This window comes from Austrofundulus limnaeus, unplaced genomic scaffold, assembly GCF_001266775.1.
Source record: "Austrofundulus limnaeus strain Quisiro unplaced genomic scaffold, Austrofundulus_limnaeus-1.0 Scaffold229, whole genome shotgun sequence".
NCBI lineage: Eukaryota > Metazoa > Chordata > Actinopteri > Cyprinodontiformes > Rivulidae > Austrofundulus > Austrofundulus limnaeus.
In genome coordinates this window covers 273,856-288,963 of record NW_013952631.1, presented here as the reverse complement: position 1 = coordinate 288,963, position 15,108 = coordinate 273,856, and the positions used below count along the sequence as shown (strand labels likewise).

Below are 15,108 nucleotides of genomic sequence, written 5' to 3'. Positions count from 1 at the left end.
GGTGAATGCCACAAATTCTCCTAAATCACTCGTACGCACAACTTAAGAACAAATCTGTGCGTACGAACGGTTCTTGCATGAGGCCCATTGTTTCTTTTATAAAATAAAACTTAGTGAGGAGTGGCTGCTGATAAACATGCTTTTTTGAAAGCATATTGTTCATTCCCATAACTGCAACACATTCATACACTTCATGTTGAAAGTTCAAGAACAGGTTTGTGTTTTATCTGAACAGACAGCAGCTTCTAGTCCTTGCTGTAGATTGAGGACATCAAGTTGACATTATTACTTAAAACCAACAAAACTGACATTAAACCTATGACATCACTCACAAACATTTTACAATATCAGGAGTGTGAAGGATGTTTTTAGTTTGTTTTGATCACTCTCATGCTTGTGCTGCAGCAGAGTAGATAAAACAACAGCATTAGTCAGTGTTATTGTTTAATCATGACTGTAGAAATCTGACATGTTGCTGTGATTTTTAAAAGACTGGGAGCTTCAGCCTAAAATACTGTATTTTAGTTATTTACTAGTTATTAAGTTATTCAAAGATGTGCTGTACAATTTATTTACCTAGTTCTTTTATATTTTATTATAACATACAAACAGATTTATTACAATTAGGTCATTCAATCTTACATTATTGGCAAGTGAGTATACTCTCCATATCATCTGTTTAAATTTTATGGTGTCCCATCCTTCTGTCACACTCCTCATCTATTCCGCTTCTCCTTTTATAAAAATTCCATCCATCCATCCATCATCTGCTGCTTCCAGAGACAGGTTGTCGGGCAGCAGATTGAGCAGGGAGGCCCAAACCTCTGTTTCCCCAACCACCTCTTTCAGCTCTTCTGGGAGGATTCCAAGGCACTCCAAGGCCAATCACATGACATAGTCTGTCCAGTGTGTCCTAGATCTTCCTCAGGATTCCTTCTCCCATTTGGACTTGCCTGAAGCAAGCGTCCAAATGCCCAAACCACCTCAACTGGCTCCTCTCGATGTGGAGGAGCAGTGGCAGTACTCTGAGTCTCTCCTGGATATCTGAACTTCTCACCCCTTATCTCTTGAGAGCCCAGCTACCCTGTGGAGAAAAATAATTTTGACCCACTGTCTCTGTGATCCTGTTCTTTCGGTCACTACCCAAATTTCGTGGCCATAGGTGAGGGTCAGAATGCAGACCTTTTTCTTACTTTACCTTACATCTCAGCTCCTGATTCACTGCAACAGACTGCTACAGAGTCTGAAATACTGTGAAAGCGAATCATAGAATCATCCATCAATCTCACGCTCCATTCATCCCTCACTCATGAACAAAACCCCAAAATGCTTGAACAGAATCCCTGACAAGGAGCAGCCTAGGTGGAGTCCTACTCCCACCCCAAAAGGGTTCAACTTACTGCCAGCAATGTGAACCAAACTCTCACTGCTTGCATAGGGACTGAATGGCTCATCACAACGACCCCACAATCCCGTATTCACAGAGCACCCCCACAAAGTACTTTGAGGAACACAGTCAGATGTCTTCTTCAAGTCCAAACACATGTAGATTTGATGGACAAACCCCCATCACCCCTGAATGACCCTAGTGAGGGTAAAGAACTGGTCCAGTGTTCCAGGGCCAGGACGGAACAACATTGTTCATACTGAATCTGAGGTTCATCTATCAATTGGACTCTCATCTCCAATACCCCTGAAAAGACCTTTGTGACACTGCCCCTGGTGTTCATGCAATGTTGCAGATGCATCAACCAAGACAGCCCCACAACTTGAGGAAATCAGGCCAGAACTTGTCCACACCTGGAGCCCTGGCTGCTGCTGTGGGACTTTTTAACTACATCACAGCCTTTGGCTCTGGTTATGGACAAAACAGCTCTGAAATCTCCGGACTTAAATTTCTCTATTGAAGATGTGCTGGTGGGTTTGAGAATGTATGAGAGTTATTCCTTCCACCTCCTGACAACATCACTGGTTGAGGTCAACAGGACCCACCTTCATTGAGCACAGTGTTAGTGAAGTGCCACTGTCCCCACCTTAACAGCTAGATGGTTTGCCAGTATCTCCTCAGAGTCAATCAAGGGTCTTTATCCAAGGCCTCAACAAACATCCCACATCCGAGCTTTTATTTCAACAACCGTCAAGGCTGCAGCCTGCTTGGCTGGTAGATACTGCTCAGCTGCTTCCAGAGTCCTACCAGCCAACAAGTCCCAATAGGACTCCTTCTTCAGTTTGACAGCCTCTCTATTCCAGGATGTCCATCACCAAGTTCAAGGATGATCGGTGAAATAATCACCCATAACTTTGCAGCCACAGATCAAAGAAGCTGCCTTGAAAATTGAGGCACAGAACATGGCCCGTTGGGATTCAATGGCCCCCATCTTAGCTCTCATGCGGTTAAAGTTCTTATGGAGGTGTGAGTTGAAGATCTTTCTTAGGTTCTTCTGCCAGGTGTTCTCAGCAAACCCTCCAGGTGGTGATTAATTGACAGTTCACCACTAGATTTCAGATTTGAGAAGCTGTTCCTCACAATCATGCCCCTCCGGGTCACACCATTGTTGTGTTGATTTTGTAGATGAAGCAATGTCATTTACAACTCTACTGCTGCACCATCATGAAGACAATTCTTCTCTGATTCCTGCAACCTCACCTCTTATCTATGTTGTTTAAAAATATACATTTCAGTTTCTGAGATACAACTGAGCTTGTCTCTGATAACTATTCCCATCCCAGCAAATGCTCAGTCTTTCATGGTGCACAAAATACACAAGCATTCTTAAGAGGATGGTATTAGTATGAAATACAAAATACATTTGAGGCACTTAATGCAAAATTTTGTAGATATGTTAGGCGATTTTTGCATACCTCCCATCATGAGCTCTGGTACTATTTAGAAAATATCTTGAGCTAAAGTCTCAAATTCTCCAGTTTTACAACGGTAATGGTGGATACCATCTGTAAACAGCATCAGAGAGTGAAAAGCATGAATATGCTCAAATGGATTAACTTTGAGTTAATTCCTTTGACTCCTAAAGCTGCACTTTATTGTGAAAATCTGATTGAAAGAACATACTTGTCTTAGTGTGATTCTTTTAACATTCCTATTCTTTTTTCTTTGAAAGAGTAACAAGTTTCTTGAAAAGACTTAAGAATTTCTTTATTCTAGGATTTCATCTTTCTATAAAAATAAATGCTGTTTGCACAGAACATGAGTCAAACATTTGAAGCACTGTGATTTGTTGTATTAATTTTTATTTTCTTTTTATAAACAGGTGCATCAGTCCATGAGGAGGTGCCTGACCTCCTTTAGAAACTCGGCTCTCTTGTTTTTTCAAACCTTTTGTTCTGCTTTTAGCTTTTAGTTAGACCTGTTATTATTTAGCTAGCATTTTGCTGCTTTTAGCATTTAGCCAGTGTTTAGCTAACAACCCAGTTTCAGCTTCTTCAGTAAATGGTGGGTTTTCACAGATGCACCAGTTTTTCTTGTTAATCCAGATGAATTATTTGTGTTCCAGTGTAAAGGTTCAGCTTGTTGCTCAAACATAAATCAAACTAAAAYCTTTTTGTTCTGCCTCACCGCTCTGCCTGAGCTATATGCTCGTTTAGTTTGGTGTTTTGTGTGTCTGCAGTTTTCGGCTTTGAGAATATTCCGTGTTGTTTTCTATGACCTGGTCTGGAAACTTCATTTGACAAAGGAGCCCATCTGCCCTTRTCTGGCCCATGCTCTGCCTCATACATGGAGTCCTGTGTGTGTTTATGCAGGGCCCATTAGAACTTGATGTGTACAACAGGAACATCACAGACGCATGCTTACCAATGGGCCATTAGACGTCCCTGCACCTGGCACAGTGGTTTAATTGGTCAGGATGGCCTCCACTCTAACAGGATTGGTTCCAATAAGCTGAACCCTGTTCTTCCATCTGAGCCCCGGCTCTTTACAGCTTCTCATATCATCACCATTTACATAGTCAAGAGCCGTTAGATGTGTGCTGCAGTAAACAGAGCCAGAGCCTTTCTTTCCTTTAACCCTGCCTGGTTTTTCATCTCACAGCCTGTTTTTATCYGCCTGTTAGTGTTCTCTCTATTGCCTCTCAAAAGCTTGTCTCACTCAGAGAGGCTTTAATATTTAACAAGTCTGATTTCACTTTAATGACTCATGTGTTACTATATGATCACTTAGCTTATTGCAATATTATAATGTGTCATTTAAATCATCTGCTGCCTGTAACCAAAAGCTGAGCAATTATGTTTTTGCTTATGTTTGTTTGTAGCAAAATATCTCACGAATTTTCATAAAACTCTCAGAAAGTAATATTGGATCTACTGATGGAGTCGGTCCATTTCAAGATGGCTGCCACAGCCATGACAGGCAGCACAAATAAAAATAAACAGTGACAAACCGTGAGATTGTGCTTAATGTTATTTTCAGGGTTTGAGCAAAACGAGTCAAAGACTCGGGCATGAAAGGCAGCAGGTGACCTCTGCTGATCATTTTTTTTATTTCTTTGATAAACAAGTTTCTTATGTTCACTTTAAAAGTCACTGTCAGATTTTAAAATGACATCTGCTTTGATTTCACACACTGATTATAAAAAAYAATACAAGAAGACAGGTTAGAAATAAGTAAATGAATAAAAAAAATCCAGAGTCAAAGTACAGATCTTTTCTCTGCACCTTTTCACATTAAAAGCACAAATAGCATCACGTTTACAAACCAATACAAGTCCAGGCAAACAAGTTGTTATTAAGCCTTTTAGAAATACTCCATTGGTCTTTTGTGGGTAGCAGCAATCTGAAGGCAAATTGTGATAATTAGACGTGTTATTAAATGTACACAATCTCCTAATGCTGCAAATGTTTAGCCCAGCCAAGTGGAAGAGTGGCAGTAGAAATGATTGGCTTCAGGAGGGTTTGGGCCTCCTTTGATATAAGAGCGAAGTAGCAGATCAATCTTCTGCTATTGGCCCTCGGCCCTCAGAGTCCCTTCTTTTCTCGCAGGCCCTCACTTCAAAGCCAGGGGAACATAATGTACAATCTTTTAATAGCTTTAGACCAAAGCTCTTGGAAGCTCTCTGCCACTGTATACCCTGCCTCAGTCTAAACACCTAATCAAGATTACCTCTGCTGGCCCACAATAGCAGCTAAATGCAATTCAAGAYCCAGGGATCCTTTGAAGTCTTCATTGTAACAAACAGATGTTTGCTGGGTACGGGAGGTAATACGGCTAGCTGCAATTGCCAAACTTTGTTGTGACATCCTACAGAAAAGCAATTACTGGCCTCCCAATTTACCGAGGGAGATATTACGCAGCTTACTGGGCTCATAAGGCAGTTCTTACTGCCTCATTTGTTCCAGCTGATTGGAATTTTTGTAATTCTGACAAATATCAATGGGACCACGATAGGTAAAGTGAGATGTGCAAAGTGTTTTCTGTGTGTGTGTGTGTGTGTGTGTGTGTGTGTGTGTGTGNATTGGATTTTAGAGTTTTTGTTCTACTCTTTTGTGACAAATTCTGTTTTATTCATGTCAGATGGCACACTTTATGGGATCTGATTAAGCTGGAGATAAATAAATAAATAAATAAATAAATAAATAAATAAATAAATAAATAAATAAATAAATAAATGAGCTATTTTCAGTTCACACTCATTGGATTTTAGAGTTTTTGTTCTACTCTTTTGTGACAAATTCTGTTTTATTCATGTCAGATGGCACACTTTATGGGATCTGATTAAGCTGGAGAAAAAAACATGTTAAAATACAGAGTCAAAAAGTAACAGTTGTTTGTATTTGCTTAATGGACATCCAAGAAGTGAAACAGAGCCTGTGTATGCTATTGTTTACTTTGACATTGTAGCTTTAGAGCAAACTATGATTCATTGTTGAAGCTTTGGTGCTTTAATGGAAAATGCTTTTAAGTCCTTCCAACTTTTATACAGGTCCAGATACTGTGCTTGCTGTTTTAGAAAAGAAAACAGTGTTTTTTTTTCTATCTCAAAACCCTTAATCTATTTGGACAAATAAAGAACCCATTATACATTCCTTGATTAAATATAGTTTTATTTGTTTTCAGAAAAGCTGTTGGGGATAATATAAAGAAACACACAAATTTTCACCAATATTCAGTCCTTTTAGCCAACAATGATATTTTAATGGCTAAAACTAAGTCTGCTTTACAGATACTGAGCTGCAGTGTGTTGTGGTATCAGCTGAGTCTTTTGAGCACTGATGCTATAATCATTTTAGATATTAAGTATGATTATTTTCCAGATTTGACCAAAATGGCTAGAGTTTCATTATTTCTCAACATAAGATGACTTTAGTTTAATATGGTCTTTATTTTGCATCACAATTTTTGTCAGACTATTAACAATTCAAATAAGATGAAAGAAAATACAGCAAAGTAAAACTTGTTATTTGCTTTTTGCATTTATTTTTTGCTTGCTTTTCATTTTTCTATTGTACCAAACACCCACTGTACCAGTACAGGATTATTAACCTCATACGAAGGTACATACCAACTGGTGACTGGCCCCCACATACTCTGCTTCGCTCCGTGGAGGTCCACATGCACTTGAGGCAGCTGTCCGATGGACTGGTCTGCACAGAGATCAATTTTTTACATCCACGTATGCGGTGTTGCACAACAAACTGTCGGGCGAGTACTGTTTGGAACTGATAAAGTTGAGAATCTGTGTCATTTGTGGATGAAGTGGAGTCAAATTTTGAAAAGTGTCTCAGGGAGGAGATTAGAAAACTTTATGATGCATCAATAAAAGAATATAAAGACTTTCAGCGAACAACAAATTTGGGGGAGGAAATAGCTCAGGTCCTGGGTAAGGTCGCTTCTTTTTTAATTTTGTTGTTTTAAAGCTAAAATGCTAACTATCTCTTCCTCCTCATCCTTGACCTCATGACTGAAATTGCAAGGAAATAAAGAATTTGTCAGGGGGTCAGTACACTCTAATATGAAGTATGAAGTCTCAGACAATAAGTGTGGAGTTGGCACGGCTCATGGACTGCACAAAGTGGGAGGCTTAGCTTAAGACATCAAATATAGCTGTTTTTATCTGCACAAAAATAAAAGATTAGTTTATTTTGCATAACTGAAATTTCCAAACCAGAAATGTATTCTCTCTGATAGTAAAGTTGCTCTGTCCGCTGCAAAAAGAACAAAGGGCTGAGATTTAGAAGCCAAAGTGCTAAAACTGAAGTTGGGGTTTTGTACCGAACACCCGACTATTGGTAACAGAAAAAAAAACTGCCCATGCTGTGAGGTTGCTGTGGAAACTTGAGCCATAACAGTGCCTGGCCAAGAAAGAGTCCAAAAATAGTTCACATTGATCTTTTCTGTGTTAAAAAATGCATCTCTTCTGAATGGTCTGAAACCTTTAAGTCGAAGACGTGGTGATAAATAAATTCAATCATTTGTAAGATAAACACAAGGTCAAAACCTAAAATATGTGTAAAATATGTTTTTCTTGAAAATATCCAGTGGTTGATACACCTTTCTTTGGATGTTTGAGTTAAAAAAAACAAATAGATGTTTTGATTAGTTGGATTACTTTTATGTTGAGCAGGTTTATATGTGTAGAGTGTGTGCAGGTTCCAGGGAGAAAATCAGCTGGAGTTGGGCTGTCAACACTGATAAACTGGGCAAAGAATTATGTGCTGATTTGTTGCTTGGAGACAAGCTGAGATGCTGCATGTCGGTTGATTTATTGACGGAGCGGGCAGTCTTTCATTCTAATGGCCTCTCTTTGTATGTTTTTTTTCTTCCACTCATTCATTGTCCTTCTGTTAAGAGCAACATGACTTTTATTTATTTATTTATTTTTGAACATGGTACAAAATTCTGCCTGTGAACTGCTGCACGGTGCTGGTGAATACCTCAGTTTGAGTAAATGCATCTTTCAGCTCTTAAAGTCCCACAGGTCAAAAAGAAAAATGTGGCAGAAAATGCTGTTTCAGTTCAATGATTTTAAACGTTCATCAAATGTGGAAAAAGATGATGGTGTGGAGATTGAAGGAGGCTGAATCGATACCAAGCCCCTCAAAGGTCAGAACTTTGTGTAGGTGGAGTTTCAGATTTACTGCAGGAACTTTCTTTATTTTTCTGAAAAAACGAACTGCTTCTCAGTGAGCTCATACAAAAGCCTGTTATTATGCTATCACATAGCTACATTGGAACTGGCTTTAACAGGGACTTTGAAGAAAAAAGATATAACAAAGAAACTTGTATTTGTCAGATTCTGTGGGCTTCTGTTTCTTGTTTCTTTATTCTGTGTCAGTTTAGTTTCTCCTGTCTGTCTCTGCTGCTGGCCCCGCCCACGCTCACCTGTTCCTCATGACTCTCTGCAGGTGTTTCTCTTTTAGGTTCATTATGGTCCCTATATATTCTCTACCTTGCTTCTTGTTCCTTATCGGTTCATGGTGCTTTCATAAGTCAGTGGTTTGTTTTTCCTTGTATTTCTCAGGGGTTTTTTGTGAGTACTTTTATGCTGCCACAGCAGTGCTTAACTTTGTAAATACATCTGTTTCTTTTGACTTCTAAGTTTTCCTTGGTTAGAGCGAACCCATGGAGCAGACAAAAACTAAGCACAATGGCACTGATGTGTCACAGCGAGAAGGTCCTGGCTTCAGACGTTTGCATGTTCTCCTTGTGCTTATGTGGGTTTTCTTACTCCAGTTTCCACACAAAAAGCATGTGTTAGGCTTCCTTCAGGCCCAGGTCTACCTTGCAAAAGAAATCTGTGATCTCAGTAGGATTTGCCTGGTTAAAAAAGGCTAATAAATTTCTGTAAACCTTGAAAAACTCTATAAATGAGGATATTAAAAGCATTTGAAAGAGGTGTGAGTAGAATTAGTGTTGAAAAGGCTCACCATGTTTGGCACTTTTTCTAAAAATGACCATGTTTGTGTCAGGCAGATTATAGCCAGATTAGACTTTAGAAGTTGTTACAGTAAGGAAAGACCTGTTTTAAACAGTAACCAGTGAAGACCACTTTGCTTCAATTCAGACCTACCGTAAAACTTGTCGAAATATTCAAAGTCTGGTGCATCTTCATAAATGTTTTCTTTGCAGCCAACAGCACCAAGTGAATGCATTAGTTAGTGTGTCAAATAGAATAAAAAATAGGTTAATCTGTACAAGGATAAATTAGATTTCCAGTACTGCTCATTAAATGGCCCAGGGGTTTATGGGTAATTATTGCTACGCTGATCCTACTGTGCCTCAAGGAGACAATATGCTATCTGTCCCAGTTGGACACTGTCCTGGTCATACAAATAAACGTTGCTGCAGATGTAGGACTATATGCAAGCGCGCTAAGATAAAAATCATCAAAGAATTACGTTTCTCTGGGATTCATGATAATTATGGGACTGTTAGGATATTAAACAAACCCAAAGGCTGGAGATGAAAACTAAAATAACCATCACATATAAAAATGCATAGTTACAATTTAAAACCTTTAAAAATCACCAACAGAACTGGCACTATAACCAGTAAGTCATCTTCATGTATTTAAAAGTTTGTTGGAACCTCTATAATTGATGTTGTGTTATAATAAAATGTTGGAAAGGATAATGGGATCCCAAAATAGGGCAGAAAAAGGCTGTGGTATTTCACTTTCAAATGAGAGTCTAAACTTACCTACAGCAGGCTGAATAGAGTTGTCTGTGCTTGACAATACAGTCTGTCCAAGAAAGATCACTTCCAGAAGACCCCAGAGACCCCGTCTGTCTACAGTGTGTGTGTATTTTTGTGTGCATGTACGTCTTTCTCTTTCAGGACAGTTGTGGGTTCGCCTAAAAGCAAATGCCCATCTTCCTTTCTTTATATTTGTGAGTGGGAGGGCTCTCTATTGACTGTTGTGTAAATAATTACTCGCCTGTTGGAAAAAGTCAAAGCAGAGCATCCACAAGCAAATGGTGCCAAAATTGGAAACAGAGAGGGGGTTTGATGCAGAGAACCAAAAATAAGAACCTGAGAGCCACACAGATCAGGAACAAAGACTGTGAATTAAAGGGATTTGCTGCGTCTGGTTAAAACAGTAATTTTAACATTGAAAGTGAGAGGCGATGGGGAAAAAGAGCATTGATTTGAGTTTTTGTTTCTAATTATCTTTGTGCTTTTCTGAAGCTACGTTTTTATCACACATTTGCTTAAAGCTATAGGGCTCTCTTTTGAGTCTTTTTAAGACAGTGGGTTTAGTGTTGCATAACATTCTCTAAATCCTGAACCTGCAAAACACAGCAGGACTGGAGGTCAGAGCAGAAATGATGAATAACTGAAAAACAAAACCTGAACGGCCAGCAGAGCAGAAAGTACAGTACAATTACAAACAAATGCACAACTGCACTGATATTACCAACTGAGACAACCAGGATGTGTGAGTATACTGTAGTGATTACTTAAGTGACAACAGTTAAAAACGTGGTGAGATTGCAATCAGACAGAAGATAAGAGAGGCTACAAAAAACAACAAAGAAACCAAGCTCAGAAACTTAAAAATAAATACAGCGAAAACACAGACTTTAAAGTGCCTGTGACATCATTTTTTTGTAATAAATAGGAATGCATTTTTGGAAAGATAACATTAATAACTTATTTCGCACCGCTGAGAGGAACAGTTGTTACAATATTTGCATGTGAAGTAACAGGAAGTGATGTCAAAGGGTAACATTTGAACATGAGCAGAGCGTTGCTACAACTGTTAGAGAAGAATCTGATGTTTCTTTAGATTATTTTGAGTCACTATCAGAGAGATGAAGAAGAGTTCAATGTTTCAGTAAACAAAATCCAGGGAGTTCCTTTTCTTAATCAGATCTCCTTTGATGTCACTTCCTGTTTCACTTGGGCCAGTTAAAATATGCCAGCAATAAAATGTGTAAAAGCATGTGTATTATTCCAAGTTTCTTAAATAAAGACCCTTTCTTTGACTTTTGTATTGGAAGGATATGCACGTCACAGGTGCTTGAAAAGCAACTAACTACATAACCAAAAACCCAACAATCATTAAACTGATCTACTGATCATTTTTTACTCATAACAGTATATTCAGTTGTTTTCTGGTCTGAGATGATTATAAATTCCTGTTTTTCAGTTTATGTATGAAAAATGTTTCAGTGGTCTTGTTTTACCAGTTTATTATTAATCAGTTCACTAATCTGTTTCTCACACCTGCCTCTCGTTTGCTTGTTAGCTCAGCAGTTTGCCACTCTGTAATCACTGCTTCCTGTTAGTTTGTACTTCTCACTCACTTGTTGAATTCTCATCATACCTGCTCTGTGCCTGTTTCTGTTCTTGTTCATGATCCCCTGTAGGTTAGGCTGAGCTTTTATTTATTTATTTATTTATTTAGTTCTTCTATGAATAAATCTATTGGAATCAAGTATTCCACCTGCTCTGCACTCATGGGGCCATTGCACTAATATTCTCGTGACACATCTAACACATGTTTATTTCATGTTGTCTGGCATTATTTTTTGACGTTGGCAGAACGTTGCTCCAGCTGGAAGCATTTCTGAATGTGCAGGTTTTTGGTGCTAAAGTGTTGAACATTCCAAACATTTTATGGTAGCTGTCGAAAATACGATTTTCAAATATTTTTGATTTGAATTACTTTGCTTCAGTCACAATTTCTACATCATGAAGTAACAGCTTCTGTGGGCGAGGAGCAGACCACCAAGGTCCTCGCCTTCGACCACTATCCATCAAACATTGCCCCCGACCCCTTTGGCCCCTCCCACAGGGGAGCCCATGAGAATGGGTACCCACGTCTCATCTTTGGGCTGTGCCCGGCCACCAGGTGCTCACTAATGTGCCCCACCTTCAGGCCTGGCTCCAGAGTGGGGCCCGGTCCAGGTGAGGGAACACTAAGCCCAATGTTGACACTCATCATAAGGGATCTTTGAGCTGAGCTTTGCTGATCCCTCACCTAGGACCTGTTTGCTTTGGGTGACCCTACCAGGGTCATGAAACCCCTGACATCCTAGCTCCTAGGATCATCGGGACACTCAAAGATAAGGTGGCAGCCAAGGGAGAGGATGTTCTTTGTTTTTCAGCTGGCCTGGGAATACCTTGGGATTCCCCCAGAGGAGGTGGTCCAATATGGCTTTAACTAACTTTTTTTTTTAAATTTTCAGACTAAATTCACAAGTTATGAAATAATAGCTAAAATATGGTGTTAGCTTCAATATGTTTTTACACAATAAACTAACACTGTAGGAATCAGCAAACTGGATTTCCCATTTGCTAAAATAAACTTGCACTGATCTTAATTAAGCCCTATAACATCATCCTGGAAATGTACAAAAGGGAGCACAAACTATATGATGGAACAAAAATAACAGACATTTATGTCATCTGTTACTTTGGCAGTAAAGGTATAGCTCAGATGTGGACTGATGGCCATCCGCATAGCATGGTTTTGTGAGTGCACAGAATATTTTTAATGTTTCAACCCTGCGTCCTCACAGAAACAGAATTTTTGGAGCCCTAATATCTATAGGGTTTAAAATAATGAGACGCCACCTCAGAGTTTTGTGGTTGCATTGTTATTTACACAAAATAAAAGGTTTTAAAGGTTGCATTTTGGCCTACATGGCATCTTTCTTTCTTATTCATGTGTTTACACTTTGCAGCCAACAAACAAGCTTTTAACACCCATGCTTCATCTCTGGTGCCTGTTTTATGGTGTATTTTTGTGGCAGTGTAACAGCGCCACAGAAAGGTCTGGCGTATTTATTTCAGCATTTGGGGTTGTTTGTAGTGTTTCAGTGTGGACTAAGGCATTTCTAGAAACTGTGCTGTTTACAAGGATATTTAAAAGAAATGACAAATCATTTTAGGGTGCATTCACACCAGCTTCTAGTTTGTTTGCCTAGAAAGTCCAGTTTTCTTGGGATTGTGGGAATGTGTAATCAGACTCAGAACAAAAAAGGTCTGAACAAATGTGAGGAGCTGCTCAACAGATACGCTGTTAAAGTGAGAAAAATAAGAGTCAAAAGAACAAGGAAAGAAGAGCAACACATACCTTAGGGAGAAAGGAGAAGGTCAGTGTCAAGTCATGAAGAGTTGAAAATACAGAAAAAGTAAATTCAAGCAAAGAAACAGTAAAATAGCCTTCTGTATGTGTCTCCAGGCAGTATAAGTGGCCTGCTTTAACACCCCACCACCACCATCTGTCACATCCCACTCTCTGTGGAAAGAAAAAGAACGCCACCAGCGCTCGTCTCTTTGACTTACAGTCCGATGGCTTATTTTCACCAACGTGCAGAATCTCAGCAGCTCCCCACCATTCAACATTTATATTCCGTTTCTACATGTGCCCGACGCTCGTGTAGCTCAACCTGAGTCTTGCAGCAGAATGGGGTCACTGTACTCCGCTTACTTATTAATGTGAGCTGTGTGTCTTTCAGTCACTTTTTTTTCTTCATTCCTTTTTTCTCCTCCTAGAACTTAAATTCTCACCTAATTTTCTTCTTATTAACCCCAGCAGCGGCCCATTTCTAGCTCACAGCCAGCACATATTTAAAGTCCTTGGGATTTGCATCAGTGTCAAACACTGTTGGCTGCCGGTGTGTAAAAAGGAGCTCATCCTGTCTACCAACATCACAAACACAAACCACTGACTGGGTGGACGAGGGTACAGTTAACTTGTCAATTATTTTAATTTTTGGATTACAAGCTATTTAATTCCTGAAGATTCCAGTCAACCAAAGTTGTTAAATCTGCATCTAGTGAGCTGATGTTAAACTGTCAGTTTTCTGGGGTTACTGTACATACTGTACGTGTTGAGAACTGAGCATGTGTATTCAGCAAAACTACCACACATCTCGCTGTTTTTGTGAAGATTAATGGTACTATGACTGCACTTTCCGGTATAAATATCATTATCTTCTTTTAGGCTTTCAAAGGTTGCTCAATGTGTTGTTTTGACATTTTCCTTCAGTTGTAAGCGTTGGCCTTGAATTGGAAAGAAGCAGGATATTACGCTGAAAGAGAGAGCTTCCATCCATTGAGGTGTCAGCTGTGCATTCTAAGAGCTTGAGGATTCAAAGGAAACACACACACACACACACTCACACACATTCACGCATGCTTTCTCGTCTGTAATCCCGCAGTCACCTACGAACACTCTTGATCTTTAAGAATAATCAGCGTTTGGGAACATTCCACCTCATTGCTTATTCATAGCCTGTGTTTATGTCTTATTCATGCCACCGCTCATCATGTCTGTCTGTTTTAACGAGTAATTGGGAATAATTGCGTGCGTGTGTGTACTGAATGTGCAAAAGGCAGATTTGAACCTAGAGAGGCGTATTTATGATGGGGCAGGGAAATTTCATGCACATGTGCATCAGACAGCAAAAGATGACACGTTCAAATGGAAACAAAATAAATAAAAGAAAAGGTTTTGATTGTGCTAAGTCATGTGAGCATTTTTAAGCTTCTAGCATCGGCTTACAACAATTACATATCTACAAGCAACAGATGAATGTGTTACTATGGTTTGGCGCCTGAGTGAGCACATCTCTGGTATAATTGGTGTGATGTTGTGATTTGGAGGAAAGCAAAAGCTTTCTAGTCTGTTGAAATGTCTAATTCCATGTGAGTAAGTTAGAGCCAGCTTCCCGAGCTCTTTGAACAACAATTTCTGTCACAATTTTTGGCGCACATTGTCAGCATCAGACAGGAAAAAGTTGTAGGGATATGCTGTTTTGTCGATGTTACGGACAATGCTATATCATAAATACCTCGTAATTATTAGCATAACAAAGGGGCACCACCTGTTTATTTCAGGAAATAATTCATTGATTTTAAATCAGTCTTCATTACTGAGTAGTGACTTCTATCATTTTCAAGAACGAAACCCAAGAAATGACGCACAGACAACGGAATTTCATAATATACCCTATATTAAATATGATTCAGAGGTCACAATACAACAGATTATTTGGGCAGACAGAAAATCTTATCATCAAAGCCTTGAGGTTTAATTAATAAACATTAATGTCAGTCACAATAATAATCTAGTATCTTTCCCCTGAGTCACTTATCTACTCTACACTCAAAAAGATTATAGGAAACTTGAAGGTTAATAA

General features: G+C 39.2%; 1 protein-coding gene across 1 annotated transcript in view; it reads left to right on the top strand.

Moving 5' to 3' along the window:
- Positions 1–15,108, top strand: part of cntn1a (contactin 1a) — a 91,917-nt gene that overhangs the window by 49,976 nt on the left and 26,833 nt on the right. The window contains exons 3-4 of the mRNA XM_014019739.1: positions 3,270–3,300; positions 7,878–7,883. Coding sequence (XP_013875193.1) covers positions 3,270–3,300; positions 7,878–7,883 — 37 coding nt within the window. The remainder of the gene's footprint in view (positions 1–3,269; positions 3,301–7,877; positions 7,884–15,108) is intronic.